This window comes from Solea solea, chromosome 2 (genome assembly GCF_958295425.1).
Source record: "Solea solea chromosome 2, fSolSol10.1, whole genome shotgun sequence".
Lineage (NCBI taxonomy): Eukaryota > Metazoa > Chordata > Actinopteri > Pleuronectiformes > Soleidae > Solea > Solea solea.
In genome coordinates, this window is record NC_081135.1 from 3,436,938 (window position 1) to 3,455,217 (window position 18,280).

Consider the following 18,280-nt stretch of genomic DNA (forward strand, 5'->3'; position numbering starts at 1 on the left):
CAAAGTACAATGCATTGTTTTTTTCTTAAATATTTTATTCAAAAAAAAGCAAAAAGCTCATCTCCAGAATTTCAAACCATCTGTATCAGTGTTCCTTTAAGTCCCTTTACCTCACTGACATCGGTGTTATGGCTCAAATTACAGCCCCGACCTTTCAGGTAGCGTTGGTGGCGGGATCTCAATCACCTGAGCTGTTCACTGATGCATCACTTCCTTTAGAAAAAGGATAATATTGTCCTAGTTGTCTTGTTTTATTGTGGCAGTGGACTGTACATCACCATTCTGGATTCCTTTACCGAGCAGCTTTAACCTTGACATTACAAGTTTTTCATGGATTCATTCATTATTCTGGAGCTCAGCGTCTCCACCTTGCATCTATCTTTGTTTCTCGTTCATCTCACTTATTTCTGATTTCTTTACAGGGCTGTTAAGGATCTTAACCTTCTCTTGAGGAACTTCAAACAGTACACAGACTAAGAGTTTCAACCAAAGAAAGAAAGAAAAAACAAAATAGAAAAGCCACCGTTTCACATGTCACTGTTTGTAGAGTTGCGAGGTCTTTCCAAACTACCGGAGGACACAAACCACACCAGTTAAAAAAACACTGTGACTGTCAGTGAGCAGAATCTTTCCAGAACGGGCGTACACTTCAACATCACCACTCAACGAAACCCTCCGATATAAATAAAGGACGACACTGGAGATACACGTGGCATATCATTCAAACACACTAATACTGAATACAACATATACAAGTAAAGCACAGTTATCGTTTTAAAAAAAAAAAAAAGTTTCAAATCTCAAATACCGTTGTCATGTCGGCTCAATTATTGTCAGAACTTTTTTTTTTAATTTCACCACGGGGTAGTTCTTCAAACATGGCAACGAGACTGTGAATGAGGTACACACACACACACACACACTCAAGTGTTCACCAGCCGTGAGTCGCTGAGGATGAGATATAGACGACATCAGCACATCATTTCTGAGTGAACTCGCCTTTTTCTGCTAAATGCCCTGAATGTAAATAACGACGATATGTGGAATCAAACGCCTAATGACGCGACGTTCGGCGTCTACCTGGGTGTGTCAACTCCTCTCTTATATTTCCTTAGGAAAACAGCAAGAGTACAAATAGTCTTTTGTTTTGCCCAAGTCATCCCAGTTTTGAATCTCTGCTTACTGAGGTAAAGGAATAGTTCATCCAACGTTGATTTTGCGACATTGTTTGCTCAGCTGACACAGCTTTATTTAATTGTCCTTAATCTCGATTTCCTGCCACTAAATCAATGGTACTTTGTTTTAAAGCTAAAACAGTCTAGGTTTCGTCAGTCTTTCAATCCTGTTTTCTCCAACAAGTTCTCAAAATTAAGCTGATTTTTTGTTTCACTTTTTTGGACCCTCAGTGCTTCAACAACTCCATTAATGCAGCCGGTTCCTGTGTAGCATTATTTGCTTTTGTTGACACCCCAAAAAGACAGGATGGGAAAGGCCAAAAAAAAAAAAAACACAACAAAAAAACCCAAAATGCTACTGGCTGCTGTTGCTCGAGTCAATAACACGAGCATCCCTGAACTTCAGAGTAAGAGCTGCAGTTCTTTTCCTAGTCCTTTGACCTTCTCATCCTCCCACGTGGAAGCCCTGATAGTCAACTTTGATCCAGATGGTTTGAAACTGAACAAAAATACGGACACACATACAAAATAAAATACAAAATAAGAAAGAAAAGGGAAAAAAAAAAGAAATGCAGGAGGTTTAATTGTTCCAAAGTCCGCCGGTCTGTTCTTGATAAACTTCAATGACATCCTCGTCTTCCATCCCCAGCTGACATGAAAAAACAGCAGAGAGCGACATTTTTTTAAATTAGATATTGAACCTTTACAAATAAATCACATCCAATTTCAGCTCAACTGTCACAAAGCCTTGGCAAGCTGTCAAAGCTTTTGAAAATACTAAGAATAATATAAAATAAGAGTGCAACCGCAGCCTGCCAGTTACTTATATGGAATTTATATTCTGCTTAAAATGTATCTTGTGAGCAATTTAGAACTGAAACAGTTTTTACCTCTTTTGGAGTTTGGTTATCTGCAATTCTCTGTCCTTCGAACAGAAACCTTAGCGTGCTTGCTGGGACACCCTGGAAGAAACAAAATCTTATCAATCCTCAGTAGAGCTGAAACGATTAATCGATGAATCGATTACCTAATTAATCGACAACTATTTTGATAATCGATTAATCGGTTTGAAGCTTTTTTCATGATTAAAACAAGATTTCTGATTGTTTAAGCTTCTTAAATATGAATATTATTTAATCGATTATGAAAATAATCGTTAGTTGCAGCTCTAATCCTCAGGCGTGGAGAAGAAAACATTGTATCTGAAAAGCGAGATTCATGTTCAGTGATGCATTTCTGACGAAAAGAAACAAACAAAAAAGCTCCTTTTCCCTCATACCTGTCTCTGGCTGTAAGACTCCTTCAGCTTTTTTAGATGTGTCGTCATTTTCACCTTAAAGTGGATTTCACTGCTGTCCTGTGAGAAGAAAGAGAAAGTTATAATGGAAACGGTATTATTATTGCATTATCCCACTATAAACTCCCTCTTCTTTAGCCAAGTAAGTAATTTGTAGATAACACATCAATATTTGTTCTGGCGAATTGATTATCAAATTGCAAAGATGACGATATATCACCAAATCGATATTTTGACCCACCCATAGTATTTCTAATGCAACAGTAAGCAACCATCTTACTACTATGTACCTTTTGAAGTATTCATCACCTATTAATATAGCATTATGCACTCTTTATATAAACAAGTGTCTACATTGTATTCATGACAGTTTCCACACAAGTGCATATGTGATCTGGATTTCTGAAGAGTATATTGATTTAAAGAAACTTTAAAGAAAAAAATAATTCTTGTAATTTCCAGCAGGACAAACTAGCAACTTGTGAGCAAACACACCTGGCCGATCACTTTTAATTTGATGTACTCTCCGTCCTTCTTCTCTCCACCGTCCTGGCTGGATGGTTTTGACTCCTGCACACAACAAATAACAGTAAACAAAACATGTTAACGCCACACGCGTGTTTCAGACAGGCCTGCGGGTGTCACTTCTGCCGATACTGCACTCACGCACCTCTTCGTTTCAGCTCAAACATTAAGGTAACGCTTGTTGTTTAACGGCCCAACTTTGTAAATGAACTGAAACCAGAGCTAAGCTAAGCTAAAGTGCAAAATAAGCAATGGGCCTGAAGCTACACGAGCTAACAGTAAGCATAGTCGATCACCACATCATGAGACCACATATCACCACTTTACCGCTCACCTAATTCATTTCGCACTTAACACGAACCAAAAGCCTTTAAATAGTTCATATCTCACCGTGTCTGACATATTTAGCCTCCGTGTGTTATAACGGCTTTAGCGTTAGCTTTCAGTTACAGCTCTTGCCCGATGTTGTTACATATACCGGAAGTGACGATTTACGATTTTCTTTCAAAGTAAGGTGAAATGAATATCCCACACATAATGTACTTTAATGAAAAATGAATGAAATGAAATTCTAAATGCATATTCGTAGCAACCTTGGTTCATACTATGGCCTTGTGCTTAATACAGGGGTCTCAAACTCACACAGCCTCATGTGGCCCCTCAGTCGATTTCAGGTCTTGTAAACACAACACATGTGTTTTTCATTTCACAATATTATTTTTTAATAATAGTAAAACATGAGGTTACATCATGTCATTATTAAATGCAACACATCCAACAGCAAATTATAAATAAAAAACTTGTTTAGAGTTTCATTTACAGTTGTCTATGCGTTATTACTATGATTTTTTTATTATTTCTGTCTATTGTTGTGATTTAAATATTCATTTTTTTGTCATGAATATGTTTTTATTGTGAGGTAAAACACATTCCATATCGAAACAAACACTTTTACTTTGAAATGTCCTTCTAAATACTGTTTCTGTGATATCATGATCAAATATCGTGATATGATTTAAGCTACAAAATCGTTTTTTTCAAATATATATTGATGAGTTAAAATTTAGGGACCATTTGAATAAATACGTTTATTCTACAAGAAGCAGTGCAGGTTTTAAGGCTTTTTCATTCCTGCATTTATGCTCGTTGTTGACATAATGTTTACTACTTGATTTATACAAACAAAAATAATTTGTTTTACAGGTTTGGAGAAGAGACTAATAAATGTGTCTGACATCAGAAGTTGTGTTTTTGATATATGCTGCTCGGCCGTCAAGTAAACCATAAGGATACTTGTATTTCCGGCTCTAAGCTGTCGAAATAAAACATAAAACATTACTTTTGACACAGGTTAAAGCATAAGATATTGTGGGGCTTTTATTTTTTCAAAAATATCAATACCTCCGTTTGGCTTTATTTCAACCAAACCGCCAACTTGACGCAGTTGTGGGGGTAACAGCAGCGAGCGAAGCTACCGTCAACGAGCGAATGGAGTGCAGCAAAATGAAAACAGTACATTAACTTTGCCTTTCCGTTGCTGCACAGACACGGAGATACTTTGTCGGATAAGCCATTACATTGTCATTTTTTTCTGCCGCAAGAGCTCCGCTGGGTTAACGCTGTCAGCCGCCGGGCCTCGTCGTCGCGGCCCAGCAGGACTCGAGTGAAGTTGTGAGCGGACTGCCAAACTTCTGCTTCCTCCAGCGTCTCTCCGCAGGGCCCGGGGCTCCTGTCACCGGCCCTGTGGATGAGGAAGTGAGAACGAATCAAATCCCCTTCCCCAGGTGAGCCGATGGAGTTGAAGCATTTCGCTCGGAACCGTGGTGTTGGTTCGGTCTGTGGTTGCTTTTTTACGGTCGTGCAGTGCAGGAGAGCTTTGGATTAGCATTAGCTTAGCCTGTCAACTTCCCTGGCCTGGCAGCTGTATACGGAACTCTCGACTAGCATCAGCCACCTAAGCTCATCATATCCGCTACGTTTGTGCAGTTGGCTGTGTTGTGGTGACATTTCGCCATGCTAACTCATTCAGTGAATACAGTGTGTGCGTGATAATTCCATATTTTCATTGGAGTGGTCAGTGCAATTCAGCTAACAGGACAGCTCAGCTAACGCTAGCAAATTCATTTAAAGCTAATTATCTACCAGGGGAGGCCAGAACACTTGCAGTGTTGTTGGTGTCAACTTCGCTGTGATCGGATCAAGGGACGTGGTCTGTCGGGTGATTGCTAAGTGCTAAGCTAATGTTGATGTTGCAGCCCACTCTCACCAGCGTGGTCGAGTAGTCAGATTTTACGTCACTTGCAGACTGTGATCGATCAGCAATATCCAATCAGCTCCTCATCAGCAGAGGCCATCTTGACTGTCCACACTGTAATTTCCAGACACATTGTACAGTGCACACAGTCTGGTGCAGAGCCTCTGTATCTGTGTTGATGAGTCTGCATCAATCCGACTGACAACTAACAGTAATGGTGTGACATCTAGGGAAGATTGCACAGAATAGTCTTATACTTTCACACTTTTCTCATACGATTAAGGGGAAATTGCTGCAGCTTATTATTTTGCATTGTGTTGTGATTCACCACACAATTTTATCATTTAGTCATAGTCTTGTTTCAAATGTCCTTATTAGTCTTATTTGTCATATGTAGTCATTCTCATACCATTTTTGTTAATGACAGGTTTAGTCGTCTCGTCATTTTAGTCCAGTTTTAATCAAAACATAACATTTCTGAGATTAGTCTGATTATCATTTCAGTCAAATAGTGTTTCACACATGTCAAATATCAATTAAATGTCATAATTAGCTGAAAAATATACACTTGTTGAATGCTTCAATGTGACTATGATAAGTCATTGTTTTAAGCAGAACTAAAGTAACTTAAGTATCCCCACAAAACTGGTAAGAATAGGCCTACTGTAGACCTAAAATTCCCGATATATAATGTCTGCATGGCTTCCCGACAGTTATAATTAGAAACTGTGTTTTTTTGTCGTCACTCTGGCAAAAATATTGCTCCATGTAGTTTTGTGAACAGTACGGAAAATTAAGCTGTCTAGCAAAATTCTATCTTAACTCCAGTGCATGAGAGCCAGTGAAAGTAATCTAGGGTTCACAGCTTGTTGATCTAACAAGCAGCTAAGAATGCATTCAAGGGCCCTGGTAAATTGAATCACTAATGTGGGATCTAGAATATTATGTTGAGCTTAAAGGAGCATTCAAGAAATTTTCTGAAAGAAAGTCACATGAAGTGACCAAACGCTTGCTGCCGCTCGCACCATGTTATAATAGATGCACCACAAATTAGATCATTGGAGTTGAATGATTTGTTTTTGTAAAGGCAATCCAAGAACATTTTGTTTTGTGTCTTTTTTAATCTTATAAATAGTCACAGCTACTGATCAACTTTTTGTAATCAAGTGAATAATCAAATGCCCATCCCTAAAGGTAATACATGTTGCTTTATACTACTGCTTCACTGCACAGAGCATGTTACTGGAGTTGTCACTCCATTTTACATCTTATTACTCAATCAGTCTATCAACAGAAAGTTGATTGAGTTGATATTTGTTAAGCAAAACAAGTGAAACACGACTAGATATAATCCTGTCTGTGAGTCCTGTTTGCCTGCCTGCATTTTCTGCTTTGCTTTGACATGTATAAATATTTTGTGTCTTAAAACATGTGGTCAAAAATGGGAGATTTAAATAAGTTGCAATGATCTCATGAATAGCATGACACCTTTATAGTCCAATTGATTAATTTTGAAGATAATCAGAAGATCATTTCTTCATTTATACATGTAGCAGCTGATGCCTCTTCCAGTGAGATTTAGCTTAGCTCTTAATGTCAAGTAAGATATTTCAATTTGATCCTTTTAACCCAGCTGCATTAGTATATTGCTTGCACATGCTTTTATCAAGTAATAACGTTTATAATACAACTTGAGAAAGCTTCTTGCAAAGTTAACAGACGCTTTTAAAAATGATACCTTATTTGAATTTTTGTCCAAATCACTGCGACAGTCAGATAATGTTTTCCTGGAGACATAACTTACATTCCCCTAAAACTTGTATCACAAGCTGTCTTTTACTTCTTGAGTTATGCTGCTCAAAATCAGACAAAGAGATTGACAAATTTCAACTTAATTTAGCTTCCAATTATCCTTTTTAAATGAATTATGTTCAATTACTTATCCATATATTGAAAGTGCATGCTCAGAAGAACATTTACATGCTCATTCATGTTACATTTTGGAGAACACATGTTTACAGTTGCCGTTATTACAACCACGCAGGCATCTTGCACATGTAAACAGTTGGTCTTCTGGCTTGACCTGCTGTTCACAGATCAGTCAGCAGCTTCAGGCTCTAGCATGTGCTCCATCATCTGCATGTCAGGCTTTATGTTGTACTTTTGCTGTTGCAGGAGAAAGGAATCCCTTTGATGGGAGAATCCTCTTTCCTGGCCTCCTGGATCAATCGCCGTGCCATGATGATGGGTATGTGTTCTTAATTTAGTGGTACTGTCTGCCAATAAGGCTTTGTTTCCCAAGAAGATTCACGGACACAATTCATGTAGAAAGCTGTAAAGAGTTTCTTCTGGTGAGACGTCTCTGTGACGACCTATATATCTTTAATTTACTTTCATATTCTTATCTTTTATTAGTTTCAATATGATCATCTAAGTACACTGAACCGTTGAACTGTTAAGAGGTCAACTGGTTTCATTTTCTTTTTTTCCTCCATCTGATAAAATATAACTGTTTAATGATCAAAGCTTTCTTAACTCATGGTCTGTTTGTCAATTTACACTTTATGTCTGCACAACAGTGCAATTAAATCCATTTTTTTTCAATAACGATAAAGCATTCAGCTCATTTCTGACAAAAACATGCATCATTTAAAATTTTTCTATGCAGTTTTTTTGGCAAATGTAAGGCAGATTAATCTGCGTATTCAATAAATCCGTCTACCTCCACTTTTATTGTCACGCAGATGAGCAGGAGGCGTTGAACTCGATCATGCAGGACTTGGCCGAACTGCACCGCTCCAGCCGTCCTGCCATGTTCCTGTCGGACCTTGGAAAACCCAAAGCCTCTTCGCCCAAGAACCAGGTAACCTCCTGCTAGCAAGATTAATTGTCCTTGAATTCCATGATTCTCAAACGTTTTCTGTTGGGCCCCCCTTTGGAGGAAGAAATTTCCCGGGGGCCCCGCAACGCTCACAAAGTTATAATAATGTGTCAAGTATAACATTTATTGAATCAATATTAGAGCAAACGTTTCACTTTTCTTTCAATAATCTGTTGTGCAAATAACATTTTTGCTTTAGCAATACAAATAACCTCGATATTGCTTCTTGAAAAAGCAATTTTATAACAAAAATATGAAATGTGCAATTATAACACAAGTGTCTTTTTTAAACAATACATACATTTGGATAACAAAGTATACTTTACCAATATCAATAATTTGCAGTGAAAATAAAAAAACGTTTGTATTAGCAATACAAATGCTGTCCCCTGCCAATGTTTTGAGACACAACACACAGAGAGGTCTTTGGTGGCATTTTCTCGTGTTGGGTTTTGGTCGTCGTGAATCATTGTTCCGTTCGGCTGACGTTGGCTTGTTGTTAGTTTCCGAACATTGCACAGTTTTCTTTTTGCCCCTGTCAGAAACTTCTCTATTATCCAAACCTTGTCACCAGTGTAGATTTTGTTGTGGTATGTCACTTAAATGAGTCCAGGGTACAGCGAGACCAAAAGTGGGTCTCCATGCCCCTCCAGGGGGACCCGCCCAACAGTTTGAAAAAGGCTGTGTTAATTCATCATCTTTTGCTAAATTTTGTGTCACAGAACGACGTCAGAGTGAAGTTTGAGTTCAAAGGGGAGAAGAGGTGAGACGTCGCCCATGTTCCTCACTTTACTGTCAGAAGTGCAGACTTGCAGCTGTTGCTTCATGAACTTTGACACCCTGATCTCTTCTCTGTCTAGGATTTTGCAGTTCTCTCGACCTGTCATGCTTGATGACCTGAGGTCTAAAGCTAAAGTGGCTTTTGGTCAGGCGATGGACCTTCACTACTCCAACAATGAGGTACAAATCTACATTTTTCGATCCGGATCTAGAACAATATATATGTGATAAGATCAACACGGCAAGGCATTTCTTTTCTTTTTGTAGCTGGTGATTCCACTGACCACTCAGGATGACCTGGACAAGGCAGTGGAACTGCTGGATCGTAGTGTTCACATGAAGAGCCTGAAGATCCTCCTTGTTCTCCAGGTGTCGTCTCAGGTGAGCAGCTCCCAGAGGAAAAACACACATTGTCCTCTGACGGTGAAAACAAACAATTGTCAAAGTAGTTTTTTTTTGTGTCTTTTACATTTTTAAAAGCATTTTACGCTGTGTTTTTTTTCTACCTCTAGAACTCTTCCTCCAATATGGACCTCATGCCGTCCCACGAGGAGCTGGACAACACAGGATTCAGGGTCGCTGAAAAGAAGAGTATGCTGGCTTTGATAGGTGAATAATGTCTCTGCAATTAATTGTTTTTTAGATGCACAGCTAAGTAACTTCATTCACACAAGCTCACTCAACATTTATTTCTTTTCCACTCTGCGACCAATGTCAGGTTCCCATTCGACAGATCGCAGCTCTCCTCCTCCTGGATACATTCCCGACGCTCTCCAGCAGGTGGCGAGGAACGGCTCCTTCACCAGCATCAACAGTGAAGGAGAGTTCATTCCTGAGAGCATGGACCAGGTACGCCCCCCACTCAGGAATGTCTAGTTACACATTCCATACAATAATTCCTGCTCCTAGAGCTCCTGCCAAAAATGTTTTCTCAGAGTTGCACATGATTCACAGCAAAATAAATGGTACAAAAATAATCTTTTACTACAGTTTCAATACCTGAATCTGTCAAATACGTCACACATACACGCAACAGCTCCCATGCCCATTTCAAAGTAAAAGCACCCCTTAAACCAAGGCTTATAATTTTTAAAAGAATTCTTAAAGAATATTATTTATGGCAGTTTTCAATGGCACACCATATGTTTAACATAACAGCAGCTCTACAACATACGCACTCCCTGTGTGAGCAACAGAAGTGCTAGATACCCCATTTTAGGTTACACACATTTGCAAAGCTGAAAATACACTGCAAGCTCTTCATTGTTATCCTTTAAAGCAGAAGCATATTTTGCAGTATTAACATTTTTATGAAGAGATGTGAATTTTGACAAGGGGCTGCAACCATTAATCTAGAGCTGGAACAATTAATCGATTATTAATCGATTACTAAATTAATCGACGACTATTTAAACTAAATGTTTGGTTTGTGAACAAAACAAAATACATGAGAATATCATCATTTGGAGGTTTAGGAAACACCAATCAACCCTTTTTTAACAATTCCTCACATCATATGCTCCAAACAATTAACTGATTGAGACAATCATTGTCAGGTGAATCCATTATCAAGATAATTGTTAGTTGCAGCCCTAATTTCCACCATTATTTAAAAATCAATGGGCCAATTTGCCTTACAGAGCCAAACCCCAAGTAGCTGTTATAAAATGGCAAAAACAGCAGGTCAGTGTGGTGGTAAAGTGTGGTCATAAAGACGTCACCGCAGAACTCGCCATAGAATCATTTGACACCCTTTTTTGTGTTTGTTTGATTTAGTGGGGCATCTATCAACAGAAATGTAATACTTTTATTATTATGTTTTTACAATGTGGTTTTATGCCCCCTGCAGGCCACTGTAGTTTCTCACATCCACTTTGAAAGGCAGAGTGAAGAAAGCGTTTAGTCGGTTGCAATGTGCATCTTCACCCCTAGATGCCACTAAAAACGTATCCATTTGTCAACCAAATGCTATTGGAATCTTACAAAATGTTGTGCAGCCTGACTGCAGACTTTGTTATGCTTGACTGGCAGTGTGGGAGTTTGTTCTTCTTCTTCTAAGCAGCTTTATTTTCTTTTAGATGTTGGACCCACTGTCCATGAGCAGTCCAGAGAACTCGGCGTCTGGAAGTTGTCCGTCTTTAGACAGCCCACTGGACAGGTCAGGATGCAATTCCTATACAAATAAGCTGTTACGCAAAACAAGTCTTCAAAAAAACTTACTTTAAAGTACCAAAGCAGTGAACTGAAATTCAAAACAACCAGTCAAATAATGAAAACTATGTGATATTCAGTGTTGTTAATGGCTGTTGTCTGCATGCAGTGACTATCCAAAATCCAGGATGCCGAGAGCACAGAGCTACCCAGATAACCACCAGGACTTTCAAGGTAAATGTCTGCACTAGTAGATTGAAAAAAACACAACAATGACACTGTGAATGTGCCTTTTTTTTTTTTTTGTCTCAATCTGTGATCACAAAATCATGAAATTGTGTTGTTGTGGCTTCTTCATCTGCAGAATACGACATCCCGGTGTTTGAAAAGTCAGGTAAAGGGGGAACGTATCCTCGACGATATGGCATTCCCTTTGGCCTTCAAGACTACAGTGACGGTGGGCAGTTTTTCTTTTTGTTAAGGCTGACGGCGAAATTAGAAGACATTCTGTTTCACCATCTTCTTCTTCTGCCTTGCAGGGAGGAAGACCTTCCCTCGGGCTCGGCGGACGCAGGTTCACGGCTTCCGCTCACCTGTCAGCTTTAGTCCAACCGAGCAGTCGCCCAGCACCAGCAGTGGCAGCAGTGTGTTCACTCCCGACCTCGAAGAGGCCCCAGGACCTGCCAGGAGGCCGAGGAGGGGCAGCGACATTGAGCCCAACCCCAATGCAAGTGCTGCTCCCACTTTATCCGTCATGGACATCAGTCCACCCAGCCGCTGTAAGTTGTTTTCTTTAAGTTACCTGATTTCCCTGATTTCTTCTGTACTTCAATTATATCCTGACATTTTCCCCCAGCCCCACGCGCTCCGACCAACTGGAGGCTGGGAAAGCTGCTGGGTCAGGGTGCTTTCGGGCGGGTTTTTCTCTGTTACGACGCAGATACCGGACGAGAATTGGCGGTCAAACAGGTCCAGTTTGACCCCGAGAGTCCAGAGACCAGCAAGGTGAGGACTACGACTCTGCTACATTAAATATTTGCATGCAGGAAGGCTTATGTGGAGAGAATCTCGTGAAAAACCATGAATGTCCCCCTCACATTCAGGAGGTGAGCGCACTGGAGTGTGAAATCCAGCTTCTGAAGAACTTGTGCCATGAGCGGATTGTCCAGTACTACGGCTGTTTGCGAGACACGATGGAGCGAACACTCTCTATTTTTATGGAGCACATGCCTGGAGTGAGTGATCATTTTCCTGTTTGCCTTTTTATACTGTAAAGGAAAATCTGAAATGAACTGGACTTTGTGTCGCTCAGCATACAGTTTGTCTTTGAAATAATACCATTGTGCGCTTGTTAGGGATCCATTAAGGACCAGCTGAAGTCGTACGGCGCACTGACGGAAAACGTATCGCGCCGATACACCCGGCAAATCCTGGAAGGCGTTTCCTACCTGCACAGCAACATGATCGTCCACAGAGACATTAAAGGTGAGGTGGACGTTTGGGGCTTGAGGTTTTATTTATTGGCAGTGGTTTTGGTGTTTGATCAATCAACGATGTGCTCTCTCTGCTTAGGAGCCAATATCCTTCGGGACTCGGTGGGCAACGTGAAGCTGGGAGATTTCGGAGCAAGCCGGAGGCTGCAGACCATCTGTCTGTCAGGAACAGGCATCAAATCGGTGACTGGCACCCCCTACTGGATGAGCCCGGAAGTGATCAGTGGAGAGGGCTATGGCAGGAAGGCTGACATCTGGTAAGACTAAGTTACCCGGAACCTGGAAACCCATTAAAACAATAAATGGATTTCCTGGTTTCCTCAAATAATGGCTACCATTTCATTGTGCTGAATGAAAATTTTTTAAAATAGTTAATAATTAATAAATTAACTTGTATGTTAAATTTTGCCATTTCAGCTAATGTAAGGTTCTCAGAAACACAAAAGCCCAAGCCAAAATCTTCACCTTCAGTTAAAAGCGTAGGATGTTTTACTTTATTTGTTAAATTCTTCAAGAATAAGAGTTAGAAAAACACTAACATTGCATTAAAGTTTGCCCACGCACCAACACAGGTTGACGCCTGTTGACCTCACACATGCATCCACACACAAAGGAGTATGAATTTCCAAATTAATGGATGATTATATATTGTGAAAGTTCATTATGTCTGATTAAACTTAGTTTTTGGTGAATTTTTTTAACAGGAAGTTTTCCTTTACCTTGTTAACCAGTTTCGGCGTGTATCTTCCAGCCTTCCTCACAACTGTCACCTGATGCCGTGTGTGTTATTAGCCGTTGTTGCGGATGTGTGAGAAACGGATTAGAGATCCGAAAAAGAAAAAGCACCCCAGGAAAACGTTAAATCTGCAAACAACATGATGAATTGGGAAGAGGCCAGTGTCATTCGTGCAGAAGAAAACCAATACCAACCACCGGTGGATCATGGAGGCAGTGGAAATAAGGAAACGTGTGCACAGGACGATTAGGGAGCGACAGCAGGAGGCGTGGTCGACCCGTCAAATCTGACAGGAAGGTCACGCCTCTCTTCAACAACGGCTGATAAAGCCTTGTCATTACCTAACATAATGACGAGGCGGAAGATGCACGCCGAAACTAGTTTTTACTATTTAAAAAAATAAGCTTATAGAGTAGGGTGGTGAATATTTAGAGTTTCTTTGCTCCATATAAAAATAAAAAAAATCGCAACAATGGAATAATTTTGGTCCATATATGAAAATGCCCTGCGTTTGACCGTCCTCACTTTTCCCACCTTGTTGTCTTGCTCTCAGGAGTGTTGGCTGCACGGTGGTGGAGATGCTGACGCAGCGACCTCCGTGGGCAGAGTTTGAGGCCATGGCAGCCATCTTTAAGATCGCCACCCAGCCGACCAACCCGGTTCTTCCCGCTCACGTGTCGGACCACTGCCGAGAGTTTCTCAAAAGGATCTTTGTTGAGACCAAGCAGCGCCCGTCTGCTGATGAGCTACTGAGGCACATCTTTGTACATTAGTCCCAACCCTTGAACCTTGAAACCCCCACTCGCCCTGCCGAACTGCCAGATACGGCCTTACCCGACGGGGCGTCCTTGCCTCTGACCCCATGCCCTTCACCTCCAAGCCAAAACCACATGAGACCAGGTAGATCTGGCGAGAAGAAGGCTGGGTGTGCAGGCAGAGGGTGACACTTCCTGCGTCTCCTGTCTCTGTTTGTATGAGACTGCCATAAAGGGCATGAATTTATTTTATTTTTCTCTGCAAGTTGCACCTTAATTTGTCAAGAAAAAAAGAAAAAAAGAGGGATCAAGCATTTCCTCCTGAAGCGATGGAAAAACAACTATTTGAAAAATGTTGTCTTTTTATGTTTGTATGGTTCCGGTTTCCTGTCTTCAAATGTTTTGGAGTGGGATAGTGTCGGTATTGTGGACCTACAGGAGGCGACGTCTGACTCTCGAGTGGCTCCTCTTCCCCCCCCCGTCTCGCTGACCCGACCCTAGAATGTAGTCTCCTGCCAAAAACCCAGAGTGATGGTGATGACCTGGGCCCGCTGCTATTGATCAAACTTAAACCCATCTTGTGGAGAACACTCCTCCCAAACGGTTTCCACTCACCCTCTGGTCTGGTCAGATGAAATGTGTTTGTCTGCTTTAATGTCTGAAAACTACCTTCCCTCCTCTATATCTCCCCCCACTCCCCCCATCTCTGTTCTTTGCCGTGTGCCTTTTCTGTTTAAACACAGTGTAGGAATGAGTATCCAGTTCGGTGGTAATTTTCCACTTTTCTTTTTTTTTTTTGCCTTCTGGGTGAACTGCCTTCACACCGTTAGCCAAAATCCATCTGATCTCCGTTCAGGTGTCATGTCCCGTTTCTGCCGCTCGGCTCATTTGGTTTGTTTGCCAAAAACCTGAAACACTGCTGGTTTCACAGCAGTTAAAGAAAGTGGTACTTTTGCTTCCAGCTAGGTCGATTCTTGTCTTCAAATGCTCATTTTTCACCTCTACTCCTGATATGAGTCAGTGGTGGCGCAATTTGAGATTGAGGTGGATTAGCTGTGGTGAATATGCCCGTGTAGGGTCCATTACTGTTTCATATTGACATTTCCTGGTACGTTGCTATATTTTTAAGACTATTTAATTGAAAATTCTGTGTTTAATACAGATTAGTACAGTAAAAACGTTTTAACTTAAAAAAGAAAAATACGGCACTAAATAGGGACGCCACGATATTATCTCTATATTGCGAAATACTGAGTATTATAATAGTCGCATTTCTAGTTAAGCGTTTATTTATAGAGCTGTCAATCACATCGCTTCCTGCTTCTGTAAACATATGAAGCGTTGTTGTTTTTTTTAAAGTAAACGAGACAGTGTCTTTATTTAAGTGGTAAAACTGGTGCATCTTATCACCAGTGGTACGTGCACTTCCTCTTGTGTTACTTGGAGGGAAATCAGAAATACTGTTCTCCTGTGTGATGCCAGGGTATGTGATTGCGCTGATAATTTAACAAGATTGTGATTGAAATGAGAAAAAAAAGGCCTGTTTTTAAAAGTTAAAACAATATAGTTGGAATTTCAACATGCTGTGACCGAGCGCCAGATGATGCGTTGAAGCCCTGAAGTGAAAAACGAGCATTTGAAAATGTGTACAAAGTCACGGGGCCACAGTTCTGGCTGATTTTGTGTCGAGAGGCTTCTCAGACAAAATGTAAGACGTGTCGAGACGCGCTTCCCACATGCTTCTCACCGTCTCACATGCTGCTGCTCATTTAGCCAGCCGGTACATTTTCAGTTCAAGTGTCAAATCAACTTTCTATTTATTATTTTTGGCCTTGCATGCACTCCCGCCGAGCGTTTGTTTTACACTTTGTCACAGAGCTTTATTTGTGTGTTGCAATCTCTGCCGTCGCCGTTGACTCGTCGTCACTTTAAACAGAAAACCACAAACACTCCGTTAAATGTGTGTGTCGTGTCCCAAGTGTCCACGTCGCTACCTGATCACAGCGTTGGCTCCATATAAAACGTGACCTCGACGACGATTAGTCCAGATTAGGATTACAGTAGTGGCCCGTTGTATGTTTGTTGGATTAAGTGCTCCACCGTTTGCTCCACAGTGGAGGAAATTTCTACACTGATTAACTTGATCCTCCTCAGTTCTTTTATAGTTTATAAAAAAAAATGTACAATATATGCATAGTAACTGTAAAATAAATAAATAAATATATTTATAAGCAAATTTTCCAAAAAAAAAAGACGTCTTTAATATAATTTTGGTTCGTGGACAAAACAAAGACGTTTGAAAATCGTCATCTTTTCCAGTTTTGGGCAACTGACGTTTTATGGACCCAGTTAATCCATTAATTGCAAAATTAACGGACAGATTAACTGATTATGGGTGAGAATAAAAGTTAGTTGCAGTCCTAATTTGGACCACATTAATGATGATCAGACAGAATAATCAGAGTGAGACCAGGGACAGGACAGCAGGTGCAATCAATAGTATTTTATCAGCTATTTACGTAAAAATGGTACCTTTTTTAAGTTGCTTTGTTGACTCCATTTGTTGTTTTTGTAACAATTTGAGAACAGGACAAACGACCCCCTATTTGACCTCATACTTCAGCCACATAGTGACATGTTTTTATTTTCCATCTGCCCGTTTCTGCAAGGTACTTTGTGAATGTCTGTCTGTGTGTTGCAGATTGTTGTTGTTGTAGTTCCCCACAGTGTCCACTAGTTACCACTAAAGAGCTATGTTTTATTTATAACTTGTTTTTTTTTTTTACTGAAGGCACTTCAAACAAAAAATCAGAAAGATCCAGACGTTTGTCACTCAGTTGCTCATTTTCACCCCGAAGTTAAACCCGAAAACAAACTCACATTTTGTATTTTCAACTTAAACTGGTACAAAACTTTGCTCCAGAGAGAAAGAAAAAATATGGTACAATATTTTCAAATCAGCCTCATGTCATGCAAACATAATTGGTTGAATTTGTGGCGTGTTACTGTAACGTGTCAGTGGCGAAAGCTCTGGTTAACGCACTTAACGATTATCCACTGATGCTTTTTACTCGATTCCTTGGTTCATCAGCCTTTCCTTTGCACATTTTAGTTTTTATTTCTATTTTTTTACACGAGTGTGATTGTGGTCGTGTGTGCGTTTGTATGCGTGCGACGATGACCTGTATATGAATGTAATGTCTCATTTCTACCACCAGATGGCCTCGTTCACCACAGTGAATTAACTCTTTGGTACCAGTATTTGCCACCTGCACCAAGATCCACCTGTAGTTCTCTCTCCAGTGTCCTAAAGTCACTGCTGCCACTCGTATGTGTGCGTATGTGAGTGAGTGTGTTTATAGACGTGCATTTTACTGCATATTGTGCTCATTGGACTCTGCGCCCAAAAGGCCTTGAGCATTCTAACCGTAGGGTGTGAGAACGTTTAACAAATTATAAAAAAAATTAAGAAAAGCAAATTAAAAAAGTCATGTACAAATGTATAAAATGAAAATGTACCTTTTTTTTTAAAAAAAAGAAAAGAAGGATAGAAAAGTTCCCTTATATCCCACATGTTTGGTCTCTGTGTATTGTAAAAGAAGCCATGTTTATAATTCTAATTGGTTTGTGACCAATACGCCTGTTTATATCAGATCTGTATATCAGTGGTACGCATAATTTTTTAATATATATTTTTTATTTCACTTTTGTTTTTTTTGTTTGTTTGTTTGTTTGTTTGTTTTTTTAAAAATGGGAGATTTTATGCATGGTTGGGTCCTGGGAGACGCAGCGGTGCCATTGAATGGTTGCTGTTTTTTGGCAAAAATGATGGAGTATTGCAACAGCTCTGTGTTCATAATTAGAACAATTATGACTAAGACAATGAAAACAATAAAAAAAAAAAGATATTTATTTCACTTTGTGTTTGGTGCCTCCTTTTTTTTAACTTTTCCTCCCTGGCTTTTTTTTCTGGCTCTGAATTTATGAGATTTTTTTTGCAAATATTGTATTATATTGTTCTTTACACTGGCTGATTGGTTCTGACATGGGCGGGCCTTAGGAAGCTGCCTGCTGATTGGCCACTGAGTTTTGGAGCGACAGCTCAATGGACCGGAAGTAGTCACGGCCTTGGAGTCGCTGTCCGTCTGGAACTCGAACTCGTTCCCCAAGTTCACCGTCGACATCCGACAAAATAATTGTAAGTATCTAACGTTATAAATGTATTGTGTATTT

General features: G+C 40.1%; 2 protein-coding genes across 2 annotated transcripts; one reads left to right on the top strand and one right to left on the bottom strand.

Annotated features, from left to right (window-relative positions):
• Window positions 1-14: 14 nt before the first annotated feature.
• Window positions 15-3,522, bottom strand: sumo1 (small ubiquitin like modifier 1). Its single transcript, XM_058612626.1, has 5 exons — window positions 3,388-3,522; window positions 2,968-3,042; window positions 2,455-2,532; window positions 2,066-2,137; window positions 15-1,824 (listed from the first exon to the last, which is right to left on the bottom strand). The coding sequence occupies exons 1-5, from the start codon at window positions 3,397-3,399 to the stop codon at window positions 1,756-1,758; spliced, it is 306 nt and encodes a 101-aa protein (XP_058468609.1). The 5' UTR covers window positions 3,400-3,522; the 3' UTR covers window positions 15-1,755.
• Window positions 3,523-4,432: 910 nt separating this feature from the next.
• Window positions 4,433-17,789, top strand: map3k2 (mitogen-activated protein kinase kinase kinase 2). The gene is made up of 17 exons (XM_058622484.1): window positions 4,433-4,781; window positions 7,427-7,499; window positions 7,996-8,114; window positions 8,855-8,895; window positions 8,993-9,092; window positions 9,180-9,293; window positions 9,425-9,521; window positions 9,631-9,761; window positions 10,991-11,070; window positions 11,233-11,297; window positions 11,428-11,520; window positions 11,603-11,842; window positions 11,920-12,068; window positions 12,167-12,298; window positions 12,419-12,548; window positions 12,636-12,813; window positions 13,846-17,789. The coding sequence occupies exons 2-17, from the start codon at window positions 7,445-7,447 to the stop codon at window positions 14,063-14,065; spliced, it is 1,944 nt and encodes a 647-aa protein (XP_058478467.1). The 5' UTR covers window positions 4,433-4,781; window positions 7,427-7,444; the 3' UTR covers window positions 14,066-17,789.
• The last annotated feature ends 491 nt before the right edge of the window (window positions 17,790-18,280 follow it).

Coding starts and splice junctions, on each gene's coding strand:
- sumo1 (XM_058612626.1), bottom strand. Junction 2,138..2,454: donor AGTCTTACAGCCAGAGACAG/GTATGAGGGAAA, acceptor TGTTTCTTCCAG/GGTGTCCCAGCAAGCACGCT. Junction 1,825..2,065: donor ATAACCAAACTCCAAAAGAG/GTAAAAACTGTT, acceptor TTTTCATGTCAG/CTGGGGATGGAAGACGAGGA.
- map3k2 (XM_058622484.1), top strand. CDS start 7,445: ATGGGAGAATCCTCTTTCCTGGCCTCCTGGATCAATCGCCGTGCCATG. Junction 8,896..8,992: donor GAGTTCAAAGGGGAGAAGAG/GTGAGACGTCGC, acceptor TTCTCTGTCTAG/GATTTTGCAGTTCTCTCGAC. Junction 9,762..10,990: donor TTCCTGAGAGCATGGACCAG/GTACGCCCCCCA, acceptor ATTTTCTTTTAG/ATGTTGGACCCACTGTCCAT.